This window comes from Hippocampus bargibanti, linkage group LG01, assembly GCF_051943395.1.
Source record: "Hippocampus bargibanti isolate YZ-2025 linkage group LG01, ASM5194339v1, whole genome shotgun sequence".
NCBI classification, from domain to species: Eukaryota; Metazoa; Chordata; class Actinopteri; order Syngnathiformes; family Syngnathidae; genus Hippocampus; species Hippocampus bargibanti.
In genome coordinates, this window is record NC_142734.1 from 16,244,562 (window position 1) to 16,265,371 (window position 20,810).

The 20,810-nt window shown below is 42.0% G+C and overlaps 1 protein-coding gene and 1 pseudogene across 13 annotated transcripts in view; both read right to left on the reverse strand.

Annotated features, from left to right (window-relative positions):
- LOC148903328 (uncharacterized) overlaps window positions 1–20,810 on the reverse strand; it is a 37,427-nt gene that overhangs the window by 14,115 nt on the left and 2,502 nt on the right. For 6 of the 13 annotated variants that reach the window (XM_089000370.1, XM_089000343.1, XM_089000322.1 and 3 more), the window contains exons 2-5: window positions 7,852–7,906; window positions 5,480–5,649; window positions 5,183–5,257; window positions 4,042–4,275 (exon numbers count right to left, since the gene is read on the reverse strand). In XM_089000370.1, the coding sequence (XP_088856496.1) occupies window positions 4,042–4,275; window positions 5,183–5,257; window positions 5,480–5,612 (442 nt within the window). In that variant the 5' untranslated portion in view covers window positions 5,613–5,649; window positions 7,852–7,906. Of the gene's footprint in view, window positions 1–4,041; window positions 4,276–5,182; window positions 5,258–5,479; window positions 5,650–5,727; window positions 5,874–7,851; window positions 7,907–8,177; window positions 8,312–20,810 lie in introns of those variants that run through there. The other 7 variants (XM_089000394.1, XM_089000360.1, XM_089000351.1 and 4 more) reach the window with 4 other exon arrangements.
- Window positions 291–3,562, reverse strand: LOC148903329 (uncharacterized; annotated as a pseudogene).

Consider the following 20,810-nt stretch of genomic DNA (forward strand, 5'->3'; position numbering starts at 1 on the left):
AAGTACAAAACATGCTTTTTTTTTAAAGAAAAAAACGTGTTTCACAAATATGAAAAGCACACCATGTTTACCAGCCACACTGCAACCGCTTAAAGTATTTACAAAATGTAAGCCACTAAGAGAGAAAGAGCAGTCGTCAATAAAGCCATGAGCTAAATTGTGTTAGCACACATTGTTTAGGTTTCATGCTCATAGCACCAAATCATCACCTAAATCCATTTAAAACAAATCCACTGCCATTTACAGTTATTGCACTCTCTATCCATGGTGTGAAATATTGTTGACAAATGTTCACTTGCGGCTTTGCGTCTAGCAGAATTGGTCTCGGATGTCTGGACACAGCTTTGGTTACACTTTTACAACCCTGGAAGGCTGAAACCTTATTCTGGTCTGCCCTTCGAACGACGCCGATTTGCAGATTAACCACATAGTCAAACTCAGATTAGATTGTGGTTGCCGCCGTGTCGCAGATATGGGGCATTCACACGAATGGGGCTCAACTGCAATCTAAAAAAAGCCTGTAAGGGTAACAAGTACAGTATGATGGCAACGTTGTCTTCGACCTTCTGACCGCTCCCCTTCGAGTCTTATCATCCTGAATATCAGTTCCCTTCTCCTCTTTGATTTTAAATGGATCTCTCTTTGTTACCCATCTGCTGCTGCAGTGGGTCATCATCAGAGAATGCAAAGGAACTTTTGGTTGGCCAACACTATAGTTTCCCTGGAGCACCTGACCAATTTTCAGCAGGTCTGGGGCTTCCTGATCATCCTGAAATATGATATCTTCTACAACCTCTGCGTCATCCGCTTCTTTTCACTTGTGTCTGAGGTATAATTATGACTGCAGAGGGAAATTGTGGCTTCGGTGAACCCTTCTGTAAGTAGAGTGTACTCATTCCATTAGAGAGCTTTAGTGCTTTGGGGATATCTTCCCTTTCTCTTGTTTCTGACATTGCAGGTGTCCTGGGATCACCAAGCAAATTCTTGCCGTCTACAGTATGTCATGTTCAGGTTCCTCTATCTGCCCACTTCTTAATCCCACCACGCTTGCTTTTTGCAACAATCTCTGATGAGAATTCTCTTGCTTTCTCCTCAGAAATCTGCGGTTCGTGGGACACAATGTCGAGGCTTTCGGGCGCGGTAAGAATCAGTTTCTGTAGCTGTAAATATGAAACAACTGTTTGGTAGGATGGGAGGAGTAGCTCATGAAGAGTCTTTTTCAATGTCTACTTCAGGAATTATTTGTATTTTATGTTACCAGGTAGTCTGCTTCTCAAAGGAAACTCAGCTGCTTTGTCTTTTGGAGTAGTCAGGGATTCTGAGATGATCCGGTTTTATTGCGCTCGTCACAGCATTTTCCAGTATTCCTGACCGTAAATGTGATTTTTGCAATATACCAAGATTAGACATATTATGATCATGTAATTTATGATCATCTTCAACTTTGGCAGCTGCAACCAAGGTTGTCTGCTTGAAAATCCATCACAGGGAAACAATGGTCAGAAATGTCCTCAGGATGTGGCTTGTCAGTCGGAGACGGCATCGGTCCAAAGTTTTCTTTAAAGACGCAGCTGCCCAGATGTTTTTATTTCACCCGCCAGTATTAAAGTCTGCTCCCCAAGAGTGAATTTGGTCAATGACTTTCCCACCAGAGAATCCAGATTTTGGGGTGTAGACTTTGGTCTAGTGTCAACAGACTTCTGCATAGTAGGATAAGGAAGGATGCTTGCCAGGTTAAATGTTTCACAGTTGGCTTTTGACTGCTCATCGGAAGGTAAAAAGGTACTTTTCTCAGGTAATGTTGTGATAAAGTCAAATGAAGGCATCACCAAGGAGCTTCTGGTCACGCGTTTATCAAAGATTCCTGCCATAAGACACTTCTGTCCCTTCACTTCATCTTCACTTTGTTCCGTTTCTGATGTGTGAAATTCAAAGAGCTTTAGAAGGCCAAGCATAAAAACGTATCAACCGTTGCCTCTGCACCATAATCTGGAATTTATTTGATCACTAAATTTGATCACTACATTTTTCTCTTTATTTTGCTTTGCTGCCTCCTGTTCTGCATGCCCGCAGGACTCCACTCTGGTCTTTTCTTCGAGTTGGGCTGCAAGTTTGGAGTATACTGTGCATCTTTGTTTGGAGTCATCTTAACTAAAAGCAGCATCCATAAAAGCTGGATCACCACAGCCAAGCCAAAGCCTTGTGCACACAGACGCAGTAGCTCTCCAAACACATGCTTCATTGCAACGGGTAGGCTGTTGTGCACAACTGAAATGAATGTATGAGGTGCATGACGTTAGATTACTAAATGCCAGGGAGCACAGCTATGATTTAATTCCCATTGCAATCCATGTGGGATGATACAAATGTTTAAAGGACAACCGACGTCACTTTTTTGTTTCTTAACTGACACCAGAAAAACGTTTTATAGCATCTAAAATACCCAAAATATGCAGTATGATATTTTTATTCAAATGCAAAACACCAATAAAAATGACTCAAAGCCAAAATCTGGAAAAAATTGAGTTGCGAATTGGGCATTTTCAGAAAGTCCCGCCCCCAGTTCGTGACGTCACGCCAAGACATCTTGCATTTCTGGAGAATCAAAACAATGGCTTCAGATTCTGAGAATATGCTTTCTTGTTACACCTCCAGTTATGAATATGTTTCAAATAGTTCTGAATAGGAAAGCATACATGCTTGCAATCGATTAAAGAATTTATTCCATGCCATTTTGAGGCAACATTGGGGAAAACGGATCACCAGAAAAGAGGCACAAAATGGCGACCTCCTGTGGCCATCTCCGTCTCCACAGGCTGATAAATTCCTTATATGGAGCTTGGACACCCTCTTCTGGCACCTTTTGGGTGCAACACAAGGTTTTCAGACCAAACAATACGGCAAAATACATTGACGTGATGGAAGGACTGCTACGATGTGTCTTTTTTTTTGGTGTGGGGCGTTCCTTTAGTGACGTCACGTACGGACTCGTCACCATCTCTAAAACAAGACTTCCTGAATATTCAGTGCGAGTCTTAAAACGTAAAATATAGCTATATGCGGTGGAATCTTTTTAAAATACGCTCAGTAGAAGTCATTTGAAGCCATTTTACAAATCATGGACACAACTTGTCCGGAGACGTCGGTTGTCCTTTAACTTTTACGTAACTAAATTAAACTAAATTAATAAAACTAAATTAATGTCTTCCTGGCTATATTATATATATATTATAGCTATATTGCAACTTTCCCCATTGTGGGACGATTAAAGGCTTTCTGATTCTGATTAAAATCATTGTTCTTTATTTTTCCTTTCATAATCACTATGCATTGGACATCTTATTGTGTACTTTGGATTATCTGTATGCTACACCTTCAGTTAGTTTACGTAGGTATTGTACCAGTGTTCCTTAAAGAGTCCCACTTTCCCTTTCAAATAAACAATAAAAAATATACATGTGATGCAATTACAGTAAAGTCTCGTTATATCGATATTCAAGGGAGTCCGAAAAAATAACTATATAACCGGGACTATCGATATATCTGGCCCTGTTTGCATGTAATTTTCTCCGTGCGTGCATAGAAATAGTATCGATATAACCGGGACTATCGATATATCCAAGATCGATATAACGAGACTTTACTGTATTTGACTCGAACAAAAAGATGCTATTCCTCATTGCTTTAAGATGTAATGATGACAATGATACAGCTCAACCGCCTCAAATCTGAGTTCATTTGACTGCACAGTAATCATCCACACAAACAAATGCTTACAGTGTGGCTAAAGCTAATTGCATTTGCAATTTAGCTGGCAACACATTAAGAACAGCCATTGTCAACCAACAGATGGTTGGTTCCTGAAGTCCAACAGGCACAAAACAATGAAGATGGACAAACTTTTGGATTAAAATGCAACAAAACAGCAGGAAGCAAGAAATTATACACAACAAAATATTCTGAATGTGCTTTTTTCATTGCACAATTGGACTCAAACACTCGCAAAGAAGGATCCCTTTATACTTTTGTACTCTGACAAACCTTTTTTTGAAGGGCTGTGCTCCCTGTGATGACTTCCTCCGTTGAGCACTTCAGGTGTTTGAGCTTGCTCGCAGCCCAAAACCTGTGCTTCTGCTACCAAATCTTTCTGCTCTAAGAGAAAGGTGCCAGCTTGCTCACACATCACTTCCTCCTGGGAAATGGCAACTTCCTTCTCCTCATCCTCATTCTGCTGTTGCTTCTCCGCAGAGAAAGCACTGTCAGGTTCTACTTTCTCTTCTCAAACAAGGGATTTGGGGCAGGTAGGTGAGACATGGAGGGAACTGGGGTTACATGAATTGACAAGACAAAGATGTGATGAAATCAGTCGATACTTAAAATGATGTAGAATGTGTTTTAATTTTTTTTAATCACACTATATGTAGAAACCAGAATTAAAGGAGACAGGCCCTTTTGCAACGTGGTTTGTGAATGACTCATATGTCTGTGTCGCAGTCATAAGGATCAGGGCTTGAATTTATTCATTGACCATTTCCTCTGTGGAGTTTGCATATTATTACCGTGCTTATATATATTTTTCCAAGTACTCTGACTTTTTCCCACATTAAAAAATATGTTAGTCTAAACACCTGTAAACTTCACTGTCAAGAAATGTCAACAATTAAGGCCTCTCGTCCAAAGTCAGCTCAAATCACACTTTGTCTGGTTCTTAATTATTGTAATACAACACCAAACTATTTTTTACTATCATACATACCGTTAAACTATGATTAGAAAAAAGTTATGATGTGCATTGTGTGGTTCCTACAAAATGTGCATAAATTCCTGCACATGTGAATTTCTTGTGATTTAGATCTTAATCTGCAGTTTTATATGCTGCATTGAGATATTCAATTACAATGTGTTGTGTGTCACAAGTAGCTAGATGCAGAAACTTTCAGGATCTCAGTTTCGGGTGATTGCATGGCACGACGCAGCATGGAAATGTCTTGGGAAAGTACTACTAATGGCCCAAAGTGTAAACACCTCGGGGTTGACATGGAACAGACGTCAGTAAAAGATAAGCGGGGAAGTAGGGAAGTGGCTGACATGATCTGTGTTCTTATGCTTCCGTGTACCCTCACCGCCATTTGCGCACCCATGCGGATGGTCAGAGTAGCCTAAAAGTGTGCATTGGGTATACCTTGCGCCGCTGGCCGCATCTGCTCAGCGGATGGAGAGGGAGGTGGGGAGGGAGGCAAATTGGCTGAGTCATCCACTGTGAAGGGAGAGAGAGAGACACACACATACACACACTGACAAGACATGGGCGGGAGGAAGCATTCAAAAGGCTGTGCGGAGGTGCACATCCTAATATTTCCTCTGTTTCCAAGAGCAGGTGACATGACACACTTAACATTGGTGATTGCGCAACACAACCAAGCACATATAGCCACAGACAACGCTCCATCGCAAGGTTCCAAACACACCAACTTCATACCTGCTGTATTGGGCTGTGCTGCTGCCCCACCGTGGAATCCGTTCTCCTGGTAGCTGTAGGCTGAGTAGCCATTCTCGCCATTTTCTTGGCCGTTGGAGGACCAGTGATCCTCTGGATGCCGACTGTCTGCCATGGTTAAATGCTGGGTCACCGGGGAGGGGATGGTTCACCTGCAAAGGGGGAAACATAGCGATTGATGCGTGGCAACATAGATTAAAAGAGGGTTATAGCATGCGATAAGACATTACAACTGTTGCCATGGAAGAAATGGGGTCCAGTATCCGATCGTTAAGATGACCTGATCTCACGCTAAGCTTTTCTGCAGCCAAGTCAGGCAGACAGGTAGGTGTCCTCCTTTACTTACACGCATACCACCCGCCTAACCCTCCCCCAATGCTGTTCTCAACCTTACCTTCCTGCCCCGGCATGTCCTTAATCCAACCTCACCTCCCTCCCCCTCAGCTCCGCCCTGATCTGGGTCACTTGTTATGTCTCCGCAAAGTGCTGGCGACATTGGAATGTCACCATCTATTTAGCCGGGAATCTCTGGCAGTGTATCCCAGTAGGCCAACCTTGATTTAATCCTGTGCATATGTGTGTGTGTGTGTGTGTGTGTGTGTGTGTGTGTGTGTGTGTGTGTGTGTGTGTGTGTGTGTGTGTGTGTGTGTGTGTGTGTGTGTGTGTGCGTGTGTGTGTGTGTGTGTGTGTGTGAGAAGCAGCTTGCTCTGGGATTTCTGAAGAGTATCATTTATTTATTTCGTTAGGCATTTGCTGATCATTTCAAAAGTTTTTTTTTCTAAGCTTTTAAATATGCTCTATTATAGATCAACTTTAGATGTGTCAAGCCAACTTATAGCAATGCTTTGCAGTAGCTTCTTTGGACCTCTGATGTGTTATTTGCAATTCTGCATCATATCACACACACAGAACCAACAACGTACAATGTTATCAATTCTTAGTTTAAATCAGTTAAGTATTTGGAAAGACTGATGTTGTGACGGCTTTTGGATTTTTGCACCATACTTGTTTAGAAAGCGTGATCCAAACAGGCAAATTAGAGATAAATTGGACTTGTGTCGTGGTTGGTGGATTGTGCCTGCCTTCTCTTTCTGGCCACTGAGCTCCACCCACAATGATGTCAACGTTCCCATGGTAATGAAGGCCAAAAGGGAGGGAGAGGCTGTTGTGGTCAGCAAGGGGGGAGATGCTGGCAAGCCACAGTGATCTTTCGCCATATTATGGATCCTGAAATAGGTCACTGGATGCTCCGGGCCTCTTTGCTGACAAATGGGAGACAATCTGTATAAATCCATCAATAAATACACCGGTTTCTGGTTGGATCTTCATCTTGGTGGTGATGCATTTATTTACTGTATGTTTGTCACGTGTATCATTGTTTATGTGTGAATTCTCATGTGATGCTGTGCTAAAGCAATACTGTTTTTATTCTTTCATTCTATTTTGACCATCTTTTGCTGCGCTGATTTTTTTTTTTAATTCTGAATAATCATCTGACATCTTCTAACAAAAGTATCTCCAGCCATCAAGATCATTGGAACTGAGTGTTTGCAATGCACACTGCAGCCCTTTATGTTTGCAGGCCATGAAATAATGGCTCGAAAATGCATGTGCAAAGCCAAACCCATAAGGACTGTCAGGCTGTAAGCAAACACACTGTTTGTTTCTTAGCTTTAGGGAAAAAGAGTAGAGGCATGTCTGCGCTTAGACACTCGTACATGCACATTGTTTCCTGCAGAGTGGCTAAAACAAAAGCTTAAAGTTATTAAACTGCATGAAAGGATCCCGTTCTGCTAGTCATAAATATCTTCTTGTTCTGGAAGCATGAGCCCCCAGCTTCCCATCTCCATGAATGGCAGGACTAATAAGGAAGCCACTTAAATGAGTCATGGGAAAAGCGAGTGAGAAATGTCAGGAGTCCAAGGAGTGCAATATATACCATCTGGCAGCCACCCACCCCCACCCCTCCCTCACTGGCCCATACAGACTACGGTCCAGACCAAAATAACTCAAACTACAGGACAAAGTGCCAGGAGAGCTTGTGAGACTCTTGTGGGTACTAATAGGAGGTTGCCATCCTAATGACTAACAGATGCATTTCCTTGACAACAAATGTGACTAACACAAGGAGGGAATCCCTTCGCGGCATGTTTAAAAAAAAGGAATCAAAGGTCTACTTTTGCCTGAATCAGGCTAACCTCGCAGTTGCTCGCACCAAGATCATACCACATGTCTCAAAAGCAAGCGCCCCCCTCAAAAAAAGGAAAAGAAATCCACAAGCTGAAATTGCAATTACGATGAGATACACAAGTAGCCATATTTTATTAAAAGCTTTTGAAGTGACGTGATCTTACCAGATTCAAAGAGCTGCCAACAGTGACGTTGCTGAAACGTCTTCTTGGATGTGCTCTAAGTGGAGGACAGCAAACAGAGGAAATGCACGTGAGGACAGTCAGAGGACGGCGAACTGAGTATATTCTGTTGTGGTTAACTGTGTAATTAAATGACATATTTTATCAAATATTTTGACGTTTCATGCTTCTTTGGCAAAATAGAAAAGCAAGTGCTATCGCATCCAAACATACTGCAAACATGACAGAAACAGAAACACAATACTAAAAATGCACAGTAATCAACTTTTTCAGGAACATTATATTTGTGGGCAAAGACGATCCCTCACATGTTTGTTTCTGATTCTGATAATGGCTTATCAGCTCCTCATTAACTCCGAAACTCATTTGAAAGTGCATGAAGACAAAATTAAATAAACATACATTTCCTCCCAAGTCTCGAGGAAGTTAGAATGCTTATTTATGCTCCTATTCTCGACACCAGTCTTGACCTTCTGGAGCATACAACACATGAGGATATGGAGTAGGGACAAGCAAAGGTTGGGGTGGGGGAGAGGGCTGGATTTTCAGGAACTGGCCTAATCCTGAGATTTGATTTGATCATGGGGGACACAGGAAATGAATCTGAGCAGCTTGATAAACCTCGCCTGCCAACGAGCAGAATCTCTGTTTGTTTTGTGGTGGAGCTTTTTATTACAGCTAAATTCTAAATTAAAATTGAGATGGTTAAAAAAATTAAATAAATGAAGGTCTCCTACTTTTTCTTTCTGAAAAACAGCACAATGGAGTTGGAAAAACTACTTACATTGTCCTTAAAGAGGAATACAAACTTTTTTGGTTAAAACAAAATGGCAATAAAAATCAGAAATTGAAGTTCAAAAAAAGTACAGCCCATCAAATGTATCTCAATGGTAAAAATATACACATACACTATTGACACAATATTTTTTTTTTTTAATTTTGGTCTTCACATGCTAGACAGTAGTTCCGCTTTCCTCACTTTGAATTGTGGATTGGTGTGCTGTGTGTATATTACACCTTTGTTCTTGGGTAGCAGTGAATGGCAATGAGGTGAATTCAAATCACATGACAGAATACAATGGCTTTAGGACTTTGGACTTGCATGGATACAAGCCCAAATTAACTGACTTGGTTTTCTTATTTGAATTTCATGACTTTAGTCACCTTGTTTTTGAAAGGAAAGTGAGTTATAGTGTAGCAAACATGGCAAACCGGCTGTAGGGTATGTTACTGAGTACATGCTATCTCATGAAGCATGTATAATGGAGGGAGAACTCAAGGTGACAACAGATAGATTTATGGATTACATAAAAAATATTCAAGGATCATAAAACAAAAATAAGATACAGTAACTATAACATCAAATGTGATCCATCATTCTAATAACCCCAAAAGACAGGCAGACTAAGATACATCCTAGTTCACATGCTTGTCAAATATTAACTCCGCTTAAAATTTCTGTTATCCATTTAATGAATAAGACAATAAAACAATAGCCAGTGGGGAAACTGACTTGGGCCCATGAAAGAAAATGTGATTGTGAATGTGTTACCGGTAATATAGTTGACTAACACTGGTGCAAAGTGGACTGAGCAAGATTGTCTAACTTCCCTAAGACAAGTCATGACTTGAACGCATCACGATTAAATCCACTTCTGTGGAGAGTATGCTTATGCTTCACAGTCTCATGATGGCAACACCCGCATTAAACGTTTCAATTCAAATATGATACTGACAGACAGGTAAAAGCAGCAATGTTGACTCCAAAACAGCATCCCTCCCCCAGAGCGAGTTTCACTCTGTAACAGCCACGCAAGATCGCCATCACTCCAACTGGGAGCCCAGCAGCGATCTGCTGCGACCCGCCAACAGCCCACATGCCATCATCGACCTCTCCCCACGTCACAGCCGCCATTGTAAATGACTTGTGCAGTAAAGGAAGACTATAGAATCAATGACATTGTTGGTGTGCACATTCCTGGGGATATAAAAGTACTCAGAATATACTGTGCACTAGGCTCGAGTTCTCACACTGTTTCATAAAAATTCCTTCAACCGTATTGTATTAAATAACTACTGAGGGATCAGTCCAAAGCTAAAAAGATAATGTCCAAAAATGTTTTTCCTCATGTTAGCCGCAAAGCTGAAAAAGGTCACTGGAACACAAATATGCAATGCATGTCAGTAAAATACCAAAACAGTTTCAATCAGTTCAAAGAGGAGTTGATACAATAAAAAAAGGTGATAAAATAATTATTGCAGTTACTTTTCCACTTTTAACCTGAATCTTAATGTCAGATATCATGAGGGAATGACTTCTTATTTTCGGATTGGAGCAGGGTAGGGAGTGGAAAAGATGAATACAAAAGATCAGTCTGAAACGTGCAAAGCAAACAGAAATGGCTGCACAACCGGTGCCAGGGGGATGGGAGCTACTGTATGTCAAAAGCAGTGTGTTTGTGGCCCACATGAATTCAGCCCCAAGACAAAAGCTATCCAAGAATTTCCACAAGCACATTATATCCTCCGCATATGAGATTCATTTTGAGGGTTGACACTATGTACATGTAATATGGCGTGGACCATTTACTGGTGTCAGTGAATCTTTCATGACAGTGTAGGAACGCTGAATAATTGCTCAGTCCTGAAGCTCATTTGTATTCACGGCCGAATGTGATGGCGTCAATGAGACAAAGGCGGGGAGGGAGGAATTGAGGTGAGACAAGGGGGTGGGGTTGGAGGGTAGAAAATATGCAGGGAGGCCTCCTTCCAAGCTCATTATCGGCAATGCAATACATTATAGTCATTGTCTTTAGCTGTCTTTGAAGCCTTTATGGAAAAAAAACAACATTTGGATTGAAAAGAATCAAAATATGTAATTTAAAAACAAGATCAACAAGATTGGTCACGGTGTTACTAGCACCATAAAATGAGGTCAAAGGTGAAAATGAAAGGTAATCATTCAGGTAGTGCCTGTCGATATGCTCCCATGTTTTACAAGCCATTTATTAGCCAAGAAATATAAAATCCAATTGCTGACCACAAAACTACAAAATGTACTGCTAATATTTTCATTCTGAATGATGAGCTTTTCTAAATGTACTGATTTTCTGTGATATTTTGCCCCTTTTAGTTTTACACAAAGCTATTATCCACAATGACTATGACGCAATCAGTCAGGACACTTAAGAGAATCTCGTGATGAAGGAGAGGAAGGCTCCCGGGACGTGTCAATACTCCTGTCATCACCAGTGAGCTTCTCCTGTAGGCTATGCTGACAAGTCACATAAAGTCTCCTTTGAAAGTCACTTTCTATTTGGAAGTAACGATATAGACTGGCATCACATTGTTGAAGCCAAATTTGACTCACATGAGCCTGCGAGAACTGTTGTTTCCTCGTTGTATGACTGCTGGTACATGTGTGGGGAAAGTACCATTAATGCTAGCACACTATGTTGTTTCACATTACATGTTAGCATTAAGCTTGCAGACTTTGGTTCAATTTATATCTTGTGTTTAAATATTTTTGTGAATTTTGTTTTGTTTGAAGTGTCAGTTCTGTATGCGTCAAGTGCTACTATTCTGAAATCCTGATTATATTTGGTTATAGATGATTATACATCTTAATACCATTGCCCAGAGTTTGACCTTAAAATCAGCTGTTTTGGCAGAAATGTGGCAACAAAAAAGGCAGCTAAACTAAGAACCATCTTGCAGGTTATTCATGCCTGACTTATTTTATTCACAGAAATGGAAATTTCAAACTAGAAATATAAAATATAATCAAAGGCACCTCTTCTGGCCCAGTACACAATTTAATTTACAATTCAGCGTATACATAACTACATTACACAAGGCAGTACAGTATGGTTTTTTTCTACTTCTTTTTCAGATAAGGTACTGTTTAAAGGCCGTCGAACAGGGGCATGATGAAAGGCTGCCAAAACATTAGCACAAATGAAAGTATAATGTATAATATTACGTTATCTCCTAACCAGTCTTCATCTTTTGCTGCCAGGGAAAGGGTGGTCCAAAAGACTAAATGTGCCAAAGGGACAGGAAGGGGAGCTTCATCGGTGCCACCCCAAAAATGCTTGGGGCCCACAGCAAGTCATTAGACATCCATTACAGGGCTACTGTATGAGACTGTAGAAAAAAACTTCAGGATTACGAAGGAACAATGCCTCTCTTTCACCTCTGCTCACACCTCTAGCTTGTCCTTTGGGATCTCTGTGTGAACAAATAATACTGTAATTCAAACACATTCTCACCAAAAACTGGCCCTGGTGTTGCTTGATGCACATTAAGAAGGTTCTTAATTAGACTTGGTGTCTCTATGACATCTGCTATGAATTAGCTCTCAGACAGGAAGCTTGAAGAACTGAGCACCACCCATTAGATGCTGGCATCTGCTGGCCAGTACCGAGCCTCATACTGACACTATGGAAGAGAAAATGTATGAGTTTATGGATTGCTGACTTTGTATTCATTACGCAAAGGTCACACGGAGACCAGCATATCTCAGGACTCCTCCGCAAATATCAAATACTAAAATAACTATGACGTTTCCTGAAAGACATGCTTCTCTGAGGAGACTTCTGACTGCATCGAATGTTTTCTGTCTATATACTCAATCATCCAGGTCATTTTAATCTTACAGCATTCCTGAAAATTGTATGGCCAATTTTAAATGATTTATGAAGCAGGGGTGTGTGGAGTTTGACTCTGGAATGGATTATCTTTTTATTTTATATAAAATCTGAAGTTCAACCTTTTAATTACCTCTATTATAATTCTACCAGTAAATCATTATTGTATTATGCTTGACTCAAAGGACAACCAACATCACTTTTTTGTTTCCTAACTGACATCACAAAAACGTTTTATAGCATCTAAAATACCCAAAACACATAGTATGATATTTTTAGTGAAATGCAAAACACAAATAAAAATGACTTAAAGTGTCCAAAAACTACTTCAAATTGAACCGGGAAGTGGCCAGTTTCAGAAGGTCCCGCCCCCTTCTTTGTGGTCTCACCCCAAGACGTCTTGCCTTCCTGGAGAATCAATACAATGACTTCAGATTCGGAAAAGATGCTTTCTTGTTACTCATCCAGTTATGAATATAATTCAAATAGTTCCGAAGAGGAAAGCATACATGGTTGCAATCGATTAAATAATTTATTCCGGTCATTTTGATGCACCTGGAGAGAAATGTAGTGACAAACTCTCGTACTCACAGCACCCAAAAAAGGCAGAAGGGGGCGACAAAGCTCCGTGTAAATTGTCTCCTGGGACATTTTGTAAGCGAACATACACTGCAGAAGTCTTGGCGCAACACACAACGTTCACCATTGCGTTATTTATGTCTTTTCCTTCTAATTTCGCCATCGACACGGATCAACACGAAGTTTTCAGACCAAACAAAGTACCGCAAAATGCATTGAGGTGATGCAAGGTATGTCCTTTCTCGGTGAGGGGCGTTCCTTCAGGACATAGGGTGAGGACTCGTCACCAACTCAAAAACAAGACTTCCGGAATATTCAGCGCGAAAAACGTGAAATATAGCTATATGCGGTGGAATCTTTGTAAAATATGCTCAGTAGAAGTCATTTGAAGCGATTTTACAAATTATGGACACAACTTGTCCAGAGACGTTGGTTGGCGCGCATTAAAATTCAGAGCCAAAAGCAACTGTGTTTAAGAAGTGAGAGAGACCATTATATTTTACAGTACATAACATTTGTATTCCTGTGACGCAGTATGTTGATGCAATTCAGACCAAATGCATTTCATCGTATCATTATGCACAGGAAGCACCTCCAGTTAAGTGCAATTAGCCGAATTGATGCTGCGGTTGACAAGGTGGTGAAGCTGTAGAATGGATTTCAGGGTTTTCTTCCTGCGACTATCTCCCCAGTTTCCATTATGCGGGCGCTATCTCGGATGAAGTTATTAAAGTATGCTTCAGAGTGCTACTACCTTTATTGGCCTGAACTTTTCCTAAGAGACAATGACTTCCTGTATTTGGATGGAGCTCTGCAGTGACATCAAGTTTCATTAGATTGCATTTTGCTCTGATGTTCAGATTTTATTCCATATTTACTCAAATAACTTTTTAGTTGAGAGGCATGGTACACTTTGGATTGGTCACCAATCAATCGCAGGACACATTCACACTCACATCCACGCCTACAAGCGATTTAAAGTCTTCGATTATGTGTAACGTGCATGCTTTTGGAATTTGGTAGGAAACAGAGGTAACTGTAGGAAATAGATGCAAGCATGAGGGAAACACGTAAACGCCAGAAAGGCTGGAGCCCGAATTTGAACCAGAGACCTCCGAACTCTGAAGATGTGAAAATCACTTGTCAATGGTGCTGCCTCAATAAATATGTTTTCACACAAAAATCGCACCTAAATAAGTTTAAAAACAAAGAATTATAAAAAATTAAAAGTAAAAATTGAGGCAACTATATTGAATATATTTACATTGTGTATGAAACCATCGATGAGAAGGTTTCTTCAGCCGTCATCTGTACAAATTTGAAGGTTTCGGACGTTTCGCCTCCTATCCAAGAGGCTTCGTCAGCGAACTAAAGTCTGACTGGTCGTATCGGCCCTATTTATATATCCCTAATGTCCAGCCATGGCGGCGCCGGACACAGCTAAGATAGGTCCCTACTCTCAGGTTGGGGGGAGCAGAGGACCACTCCCTGAAACATATCAGGCGAGCACTCACTAACTGTGGGTACCCTCAGTGGTCATTCAACAAATGTCAGAAAGAAAGAATAGGGAATGAAACCAATAATTCTCAAGATACAAAAAGGAGAGGGGTAGCAGTAGCAGTACCTTACATTGCAGGAGTTTCTGAAAAATTACAAAGAGTCCTTTGGCAACACAAAATTCCTACTTATTTCAAACCGATAAACACGTTAAGGCAAAAATTAGTGCATCCAAAAGATAGGCTACCAAATGAAAAACAAAGTAATGTAGTTTATTCCATACATTGTAAGAATGAAAATTGTAAAGAGCAGTACATTGGGGAGACTCAACAAATTCTCATAAAAGACTTTATCAACATCGCAGGGATAATATAAGTGGACCTCAATCGGCAGTACATTTGCACCTAAAAGCTAGCAACCATTCATTTGACGACAATGAGGTTAAAATCTTAGCGAAAGAACATAGATGGTTTGAAAGGGGGGTAAAAGAAGCGATTCTTATAAAATAACAAAATCCTTCATTAAACCGGTCTGGTGGGGTGAGGTTCAATTTGGATCGTTCATACAATAGCCTGCTTAGGCAAAACAGGTTAGGCAACTTTCGTAATGCTGATGAGGTGATACCGGTGGGAGTGGGGCAAATGGGCCAGTCGTTAGTCAGGAATGTAGGAACAATCAGTGGGGCCACAGGGAGTGGTCCTCTGCTCCCCCCAACCTGCGAGTAGGGACCTATCTTAGCTGTGTCCGGCGCCGCCATGGCTGGACATTAGGGATATATAAATAGGGCCGATACGACCAGTCAGACTTTAGTTCGCTGACGAAGCCTCTTGGATAGGAGGCGAAACGTCCGAAACCTTCAAATTTGTACAGATGACGGCTGAAACCTTCTCATCGATGGACCACTCCTGTACGACTGAGAGCTTACACAGACGTATTGTGTATGAAATGCTCTTTTAAATAATGTTGCTAAACTAGGTTGTGAGTTTGTAGCCCACATACACTGCACTAGTGGCACCCATACCACACTTGGTCACTGTTTGAACAGAATACAAACCAAGATGAAAACAATACAAACCAAAAAAAAACAAACATGGCTTTCACAGCAACTCGTGTTACTCTGCACCAAACATCACAGCTGAATTAATTGCAGGATATACCTAAAAGCCAACACTTTCAGCACTGCCCAAATGTCATGGCATTGAGCGGCTGCACATCCCACACACAGTAGAAGCCTTTCCACTCATACAAGTGGGGGCAGGTACATTTGGGAAGTTGTGTGTAAATCACGTCTGCTTCTATTGATCAGCACTCAGGCAGCCAATTGGTGGAGAGTTTACTTCTTTAGGTGGGTGACCAAAGAAGGAAGAACACCAGAGGGTGTGGGAGGTTATTTGTATTGGCGCAAGGTAATACTCAGGCTGTTAGGCCCTCATGGGACCTGGAGGCATCACGCAGCCTTCTCCTGGGGTAGAAAGCAGATGGCAGGGGATTAACATGCACAGGCAATAGGGGTTCTCTCTCCTCCAACCTCAATCCAGGACACCCCTGAGGGACTGAAATCAATAATTGGCATCCCGCAGGGTCTCAAGAGAAAAAAGTGTGAAAAGCCTGTGGCTTTGACTTTGCAAGAGACACTGGGCCTCCGTTGTGTCGTGAAACACAAACAGGCCCGCATACGGTAGAGCCTGATTCTGCTGCCCTAACCAAATGGTTGGTGTGTAGACAGCGAGCTTAACAATCTTCCAATAAAAACACGAAGATGAGAATCCACCGTTTAGTATTTTTATGGAAGTCTTTCTTGTAAAACTGCATACGAACAGAAAAAGAATACAAATGTTGTACAGCATCCAATTTTACGTACATATAAAATTACATTAATGAAACAGGCCTATTCTCTAGCTCATTCAATGATTGTATGGAAAGCATGTGAAATGCTTAACTGACGAAATATTGATGTAGGCTTATAAATAACTTGCACAACAAACAGTAAAATGTATAATAGTGTAAATGTACTGACAGATTGTGCCTGAAGTCAAAAGAAAGAGGATGGACATGGATGTAATCAAACCTCTCCACAGTTAGATTTCAAAATGGCTGCTCCACAACGTTTTTGAGTGGTTTTAACTATTTCCACCACTAGAGGGCACTGTGCTGCATTTTAATGCAATTACTGGGGGCACAACACACCCCGCCTGGCATCTATAAGATGGCAAACCAAAAAAACAACAGAAATAACAACAAACATCATCAAAAGTGTAGTATCAATATCCTATCTTCTTCACAGCGACCAATGTTCCCGTCGTCTTGACGGTGGCGATGCACACGATGCCCATGGACGCCGCCCCGATCTTGATGTACTAGTTCAAATAGGTGTGCGGGTCGCCGGGATCTACCACCATCTGTAGAGCCGACCGGAACTGCTCTGATGGAACACCCTCTGCGGCTCTCTGCGGGCGGCGCGGGCGGCGCTGGCGGCAGGGCGGAGGGGGCCGGTAGACGTGGGGCTGGCACGCTGGGGTGAGGCGTGTGTGGGTGTTGACTCGCTTCTGGCGTCAGGCTTTGATGGGACAACGTGTGGTGAGGGTGCAGCTGCCCGACGGGGGGCTTGTGGCCAGAAGATCCTCAGAGGGGCCGTTTTGAGAGGATGACTCGTGGGGACGCGCTGGCGGCCGAATGGGGCTGCGCTCCCTGTCGCTTTCCGCCTTGGGATACCTGTTGAACGGCCGCGTTTTCTCCTGTGTGGTCTTCACCACACCATCGGTTGCCGCCAGGTAAGGGGTGCGGATGTTGGGCCCCGAGAGGGGTCTCTTTTCCCAGGCTGTCATCCCGCACCTGATAGCTGGACTTTGGTGAAGAGTCAGACGAGTAGAGGTTGGAAGGCTTACTCTCTGCTTTCCGTCTAAACTTTACATAGTGATCTTTCATCTCTGGCTTCTTCTTCAAAGTACAGTGAGACCTCTGTTTACGAACCCCTTGGCTTACGAATGTTGCATTTATGAAAATTTTACCTTGGCAGACGAACTATTTTTCGGGATACACACCGAGCTGCCAAGACGAGTGATGTGCCGTTCTCCTAACAAGAAAATGGTAGCCACCGTGTTTGTCCTCTATTCCCTGCCCCCAGTCTTCAGTTAAAGCCACGTGATTGGTCAAGAACGCAGCAGTGGGAGATCGGGTTACAGACAGAGAGTGAGCCCGTTCTCAAAAAAACAAAATGGCGTTTTCGGTTAAAGCCACGTGATTGGTCAAGAACCCACCAGTGGGGGGGGGGGGTTTAAACATTAAAGAGACAGGCAGACAGAGAGCGTGAGAAAACACACACACACGAAAGGGAGATGACAGAGCTTGAAACAAAAAAAAAACCAAGTGTGAGAATAGTGAGAAAATGGATAGAAAACAGTTCAAATATATGGGATATTTTAACTCTTTTCTATCCATTAGAGTGTGACAATAGTGAGAAAACCTGTCCGGAGATGTCGGTTGTCCTTTAAGCTCCAATTATACTTCTGTTTTGTATTGTAACACAGCTTAAAAGTTCAGATTTGGAATGGCGTGTGCTGTATGATCGAAGAAGGCAGAAAATCTCCCGCAAAATCAAGTCATAACATCCATTGAGAGAAGGGTTCTGGATTTGGGACTTATAGATTTACTTTTGAACTCTTCACTGAGTTACAGGGTCATGAGGGGGCGGGGGAGAAAAGAGAGAGAAAAAAAGAGACGCCAAGCGTCCTTGGAGGTCTTGCACATCTGCCGATGTGTTGCAAAACAATGCCAATGATGGCCTCTCACAGCAGGATTTATGAGGAGATTTAATGATCCAAGCAAATAAGTCCCACCAGACATCCACAAAACCACCATCTTAGTGTCCTGTGGGATTAGTCTGGCACAAAGTACAACAAATAAATGCATAACAGAATACACACTTCTGTGTTTGAGAGCAAACAATTATCAACATAGTAACATCTTTTACAGTAGTACACACTACTCAGGTTCACTGCCACTTGAAGGATTCCCAACTCGAATAAAAAATGTTTTGCGGGTTTTCCACTGCTCGGTGGTGAGCAGGTGAGGGTCACAGAGGCTCAAGGAACATGAGTGGTTCACAAGGGTCATTCCCTTCATGGGCTGGTTTCCATGGCAGGGGTTGCCTTGGAGCAGGGGGCTCTTCACGCATTCGGGGGGTAGTGGTAAACAACACAGACAGTCCAGACAGACAAATTCACAAATGCAAACTCTTCCTGATTATAAACTGCACAGCAAAACATTTTGGTCTTTTAACAATGTTTACATGTTCTATACAAACCAACAACAAATGGAGTTTCCCTCACAGATGCCTCGGATAGGTATGTAAGACCACCGTTAACTTATTTACTGCCATTCACGAAATTATTCGAGATTTGAAAATATGACGTCATTCCAGAACTTGTTCGGGTTATGTTTTTTCATGCTTAGGTGCCGATAAAGGGCTGACCATGGCCTCTGGCAATGTTTTTTTCTTTTCCACAAGGGGCAGTATTTCCGTTCTTTCCATGTTCACGCTTTGTTCCAGCTTCAGCTGTTATTAAAGCGCAACATAAATCAATATGTATGTATTGCATTGTATTTTGGACAGCCACCCTCATTTCAAGCTCATATGACTCCAGACCCATATAATTTATGAATTAACTCTTTGTTTCTGATGAAAGAAGAGAGTCTACGGCAGGGGTTCCAAAGTCATTTGTTGCCCCGGGCCACATTGTAGTGACGGTTTCCTCTCGGGGGGCCGTTATGAAATTGGGGAACCATTAGAAGGTATCATCCTCTTCACATATGAAATAAAGAACGCACAACGAATGAATAACTACTTTTCAAAAAAAGTAAAAAAAAAAGACTTATGGTGGTTGAGATGGGACAATTTGAAAATTTGGTTCAGACTTTAGCAAGTATCATGGAAGTTCGATTCGCTTTCGCAGGCTGAATAAAATGATGTGGCGGGCCAGATTTGGCCCCCGGTCCTTGACTTTGACATCAGTGGTCTATGGTTTCTAAGGCTGTATTGAATGCTTATGTAGTCCTAAAACTCAATATTCTGTGTGTCCTGGAATTCAAGTGACAATGACAAAAACCCTTGCACTGGAGTGGACACATTTTTGCAGGCCTGGCAGTGGATGAGTTAAAGACGATAAAACAGTGGGTTGGGTGCTGTTGGCTGGGGGTACTCGCACACACTGAGCAGCTGTGTTCACACTGCACCATCATCACATTCAGTACATCTGGTCTTCGGTGTCACACTGGCTTAACAAAGCTACTGTATGCGGGGTTCCTATGGATTTGGGGGTTTCCACTCAGCCCGGGTAGCTTGGATATTGCCCATAATGCATATGTACACAACGTGTCAATCTGTGGGATGCCTAAAATGCATCAGACCCTGAGAGTGAATTTTCTCCTCTGAGACTAGCCTCAATCATATTACATTCCAATGACTCTCCCTAATGCAAAGGCGTGGAAAACTCATTCTGATTCAGATGTAAAAACATAAAAGCTTTGATGAACCAGACACTGACTTGATACTTCAACAACTGAGCTCATTCATTCCTATGAGCAGAGTAGCCTGCGTGATATGGAAGGGGACAAGGAGCAAACAATCGTGCAGTTTAGTCACCACATCTGGAAGACATAATGGACTAGTGTTGTGTAGCCACGATGCTAAAAAAAAACAGCTAGTTGGGGTCTCTGGGTCAGTTTGTGATAGACTTGGATTGATATCTTCTCAGAATAAAACATGCAAAAAATGACATTTCACAATGCGCCTCAAAGTATGGCGCCAAATTTACACAGCTGGGCAGATATAGCAATGGGTGGAAGCCATAGCATTACCCAAAAGACGTCCACGGCATAGCTGCCAACATTTTTGTAGCAATTAGGGGTGTGAAACATCAGAGTAAAAAATGTAAGATTGACTGCATGTCATGGTCTTGCACATTCACACGCACATGGGAGCACATGCAAAGACACACACACACACACACACGCACACGTACACACACACACACACACACACACACACACACACACACACACACACACACACACACACACACGCACACACACACACACACACACGCGCACACACACACGCGCACACACACACACACATTCCAGAAGTGCTTAAATAAAGCTATTCTGACCATATTTCTTTTCTTCAGCTACACGTTTTGAGAACTTTCCAACAGAATG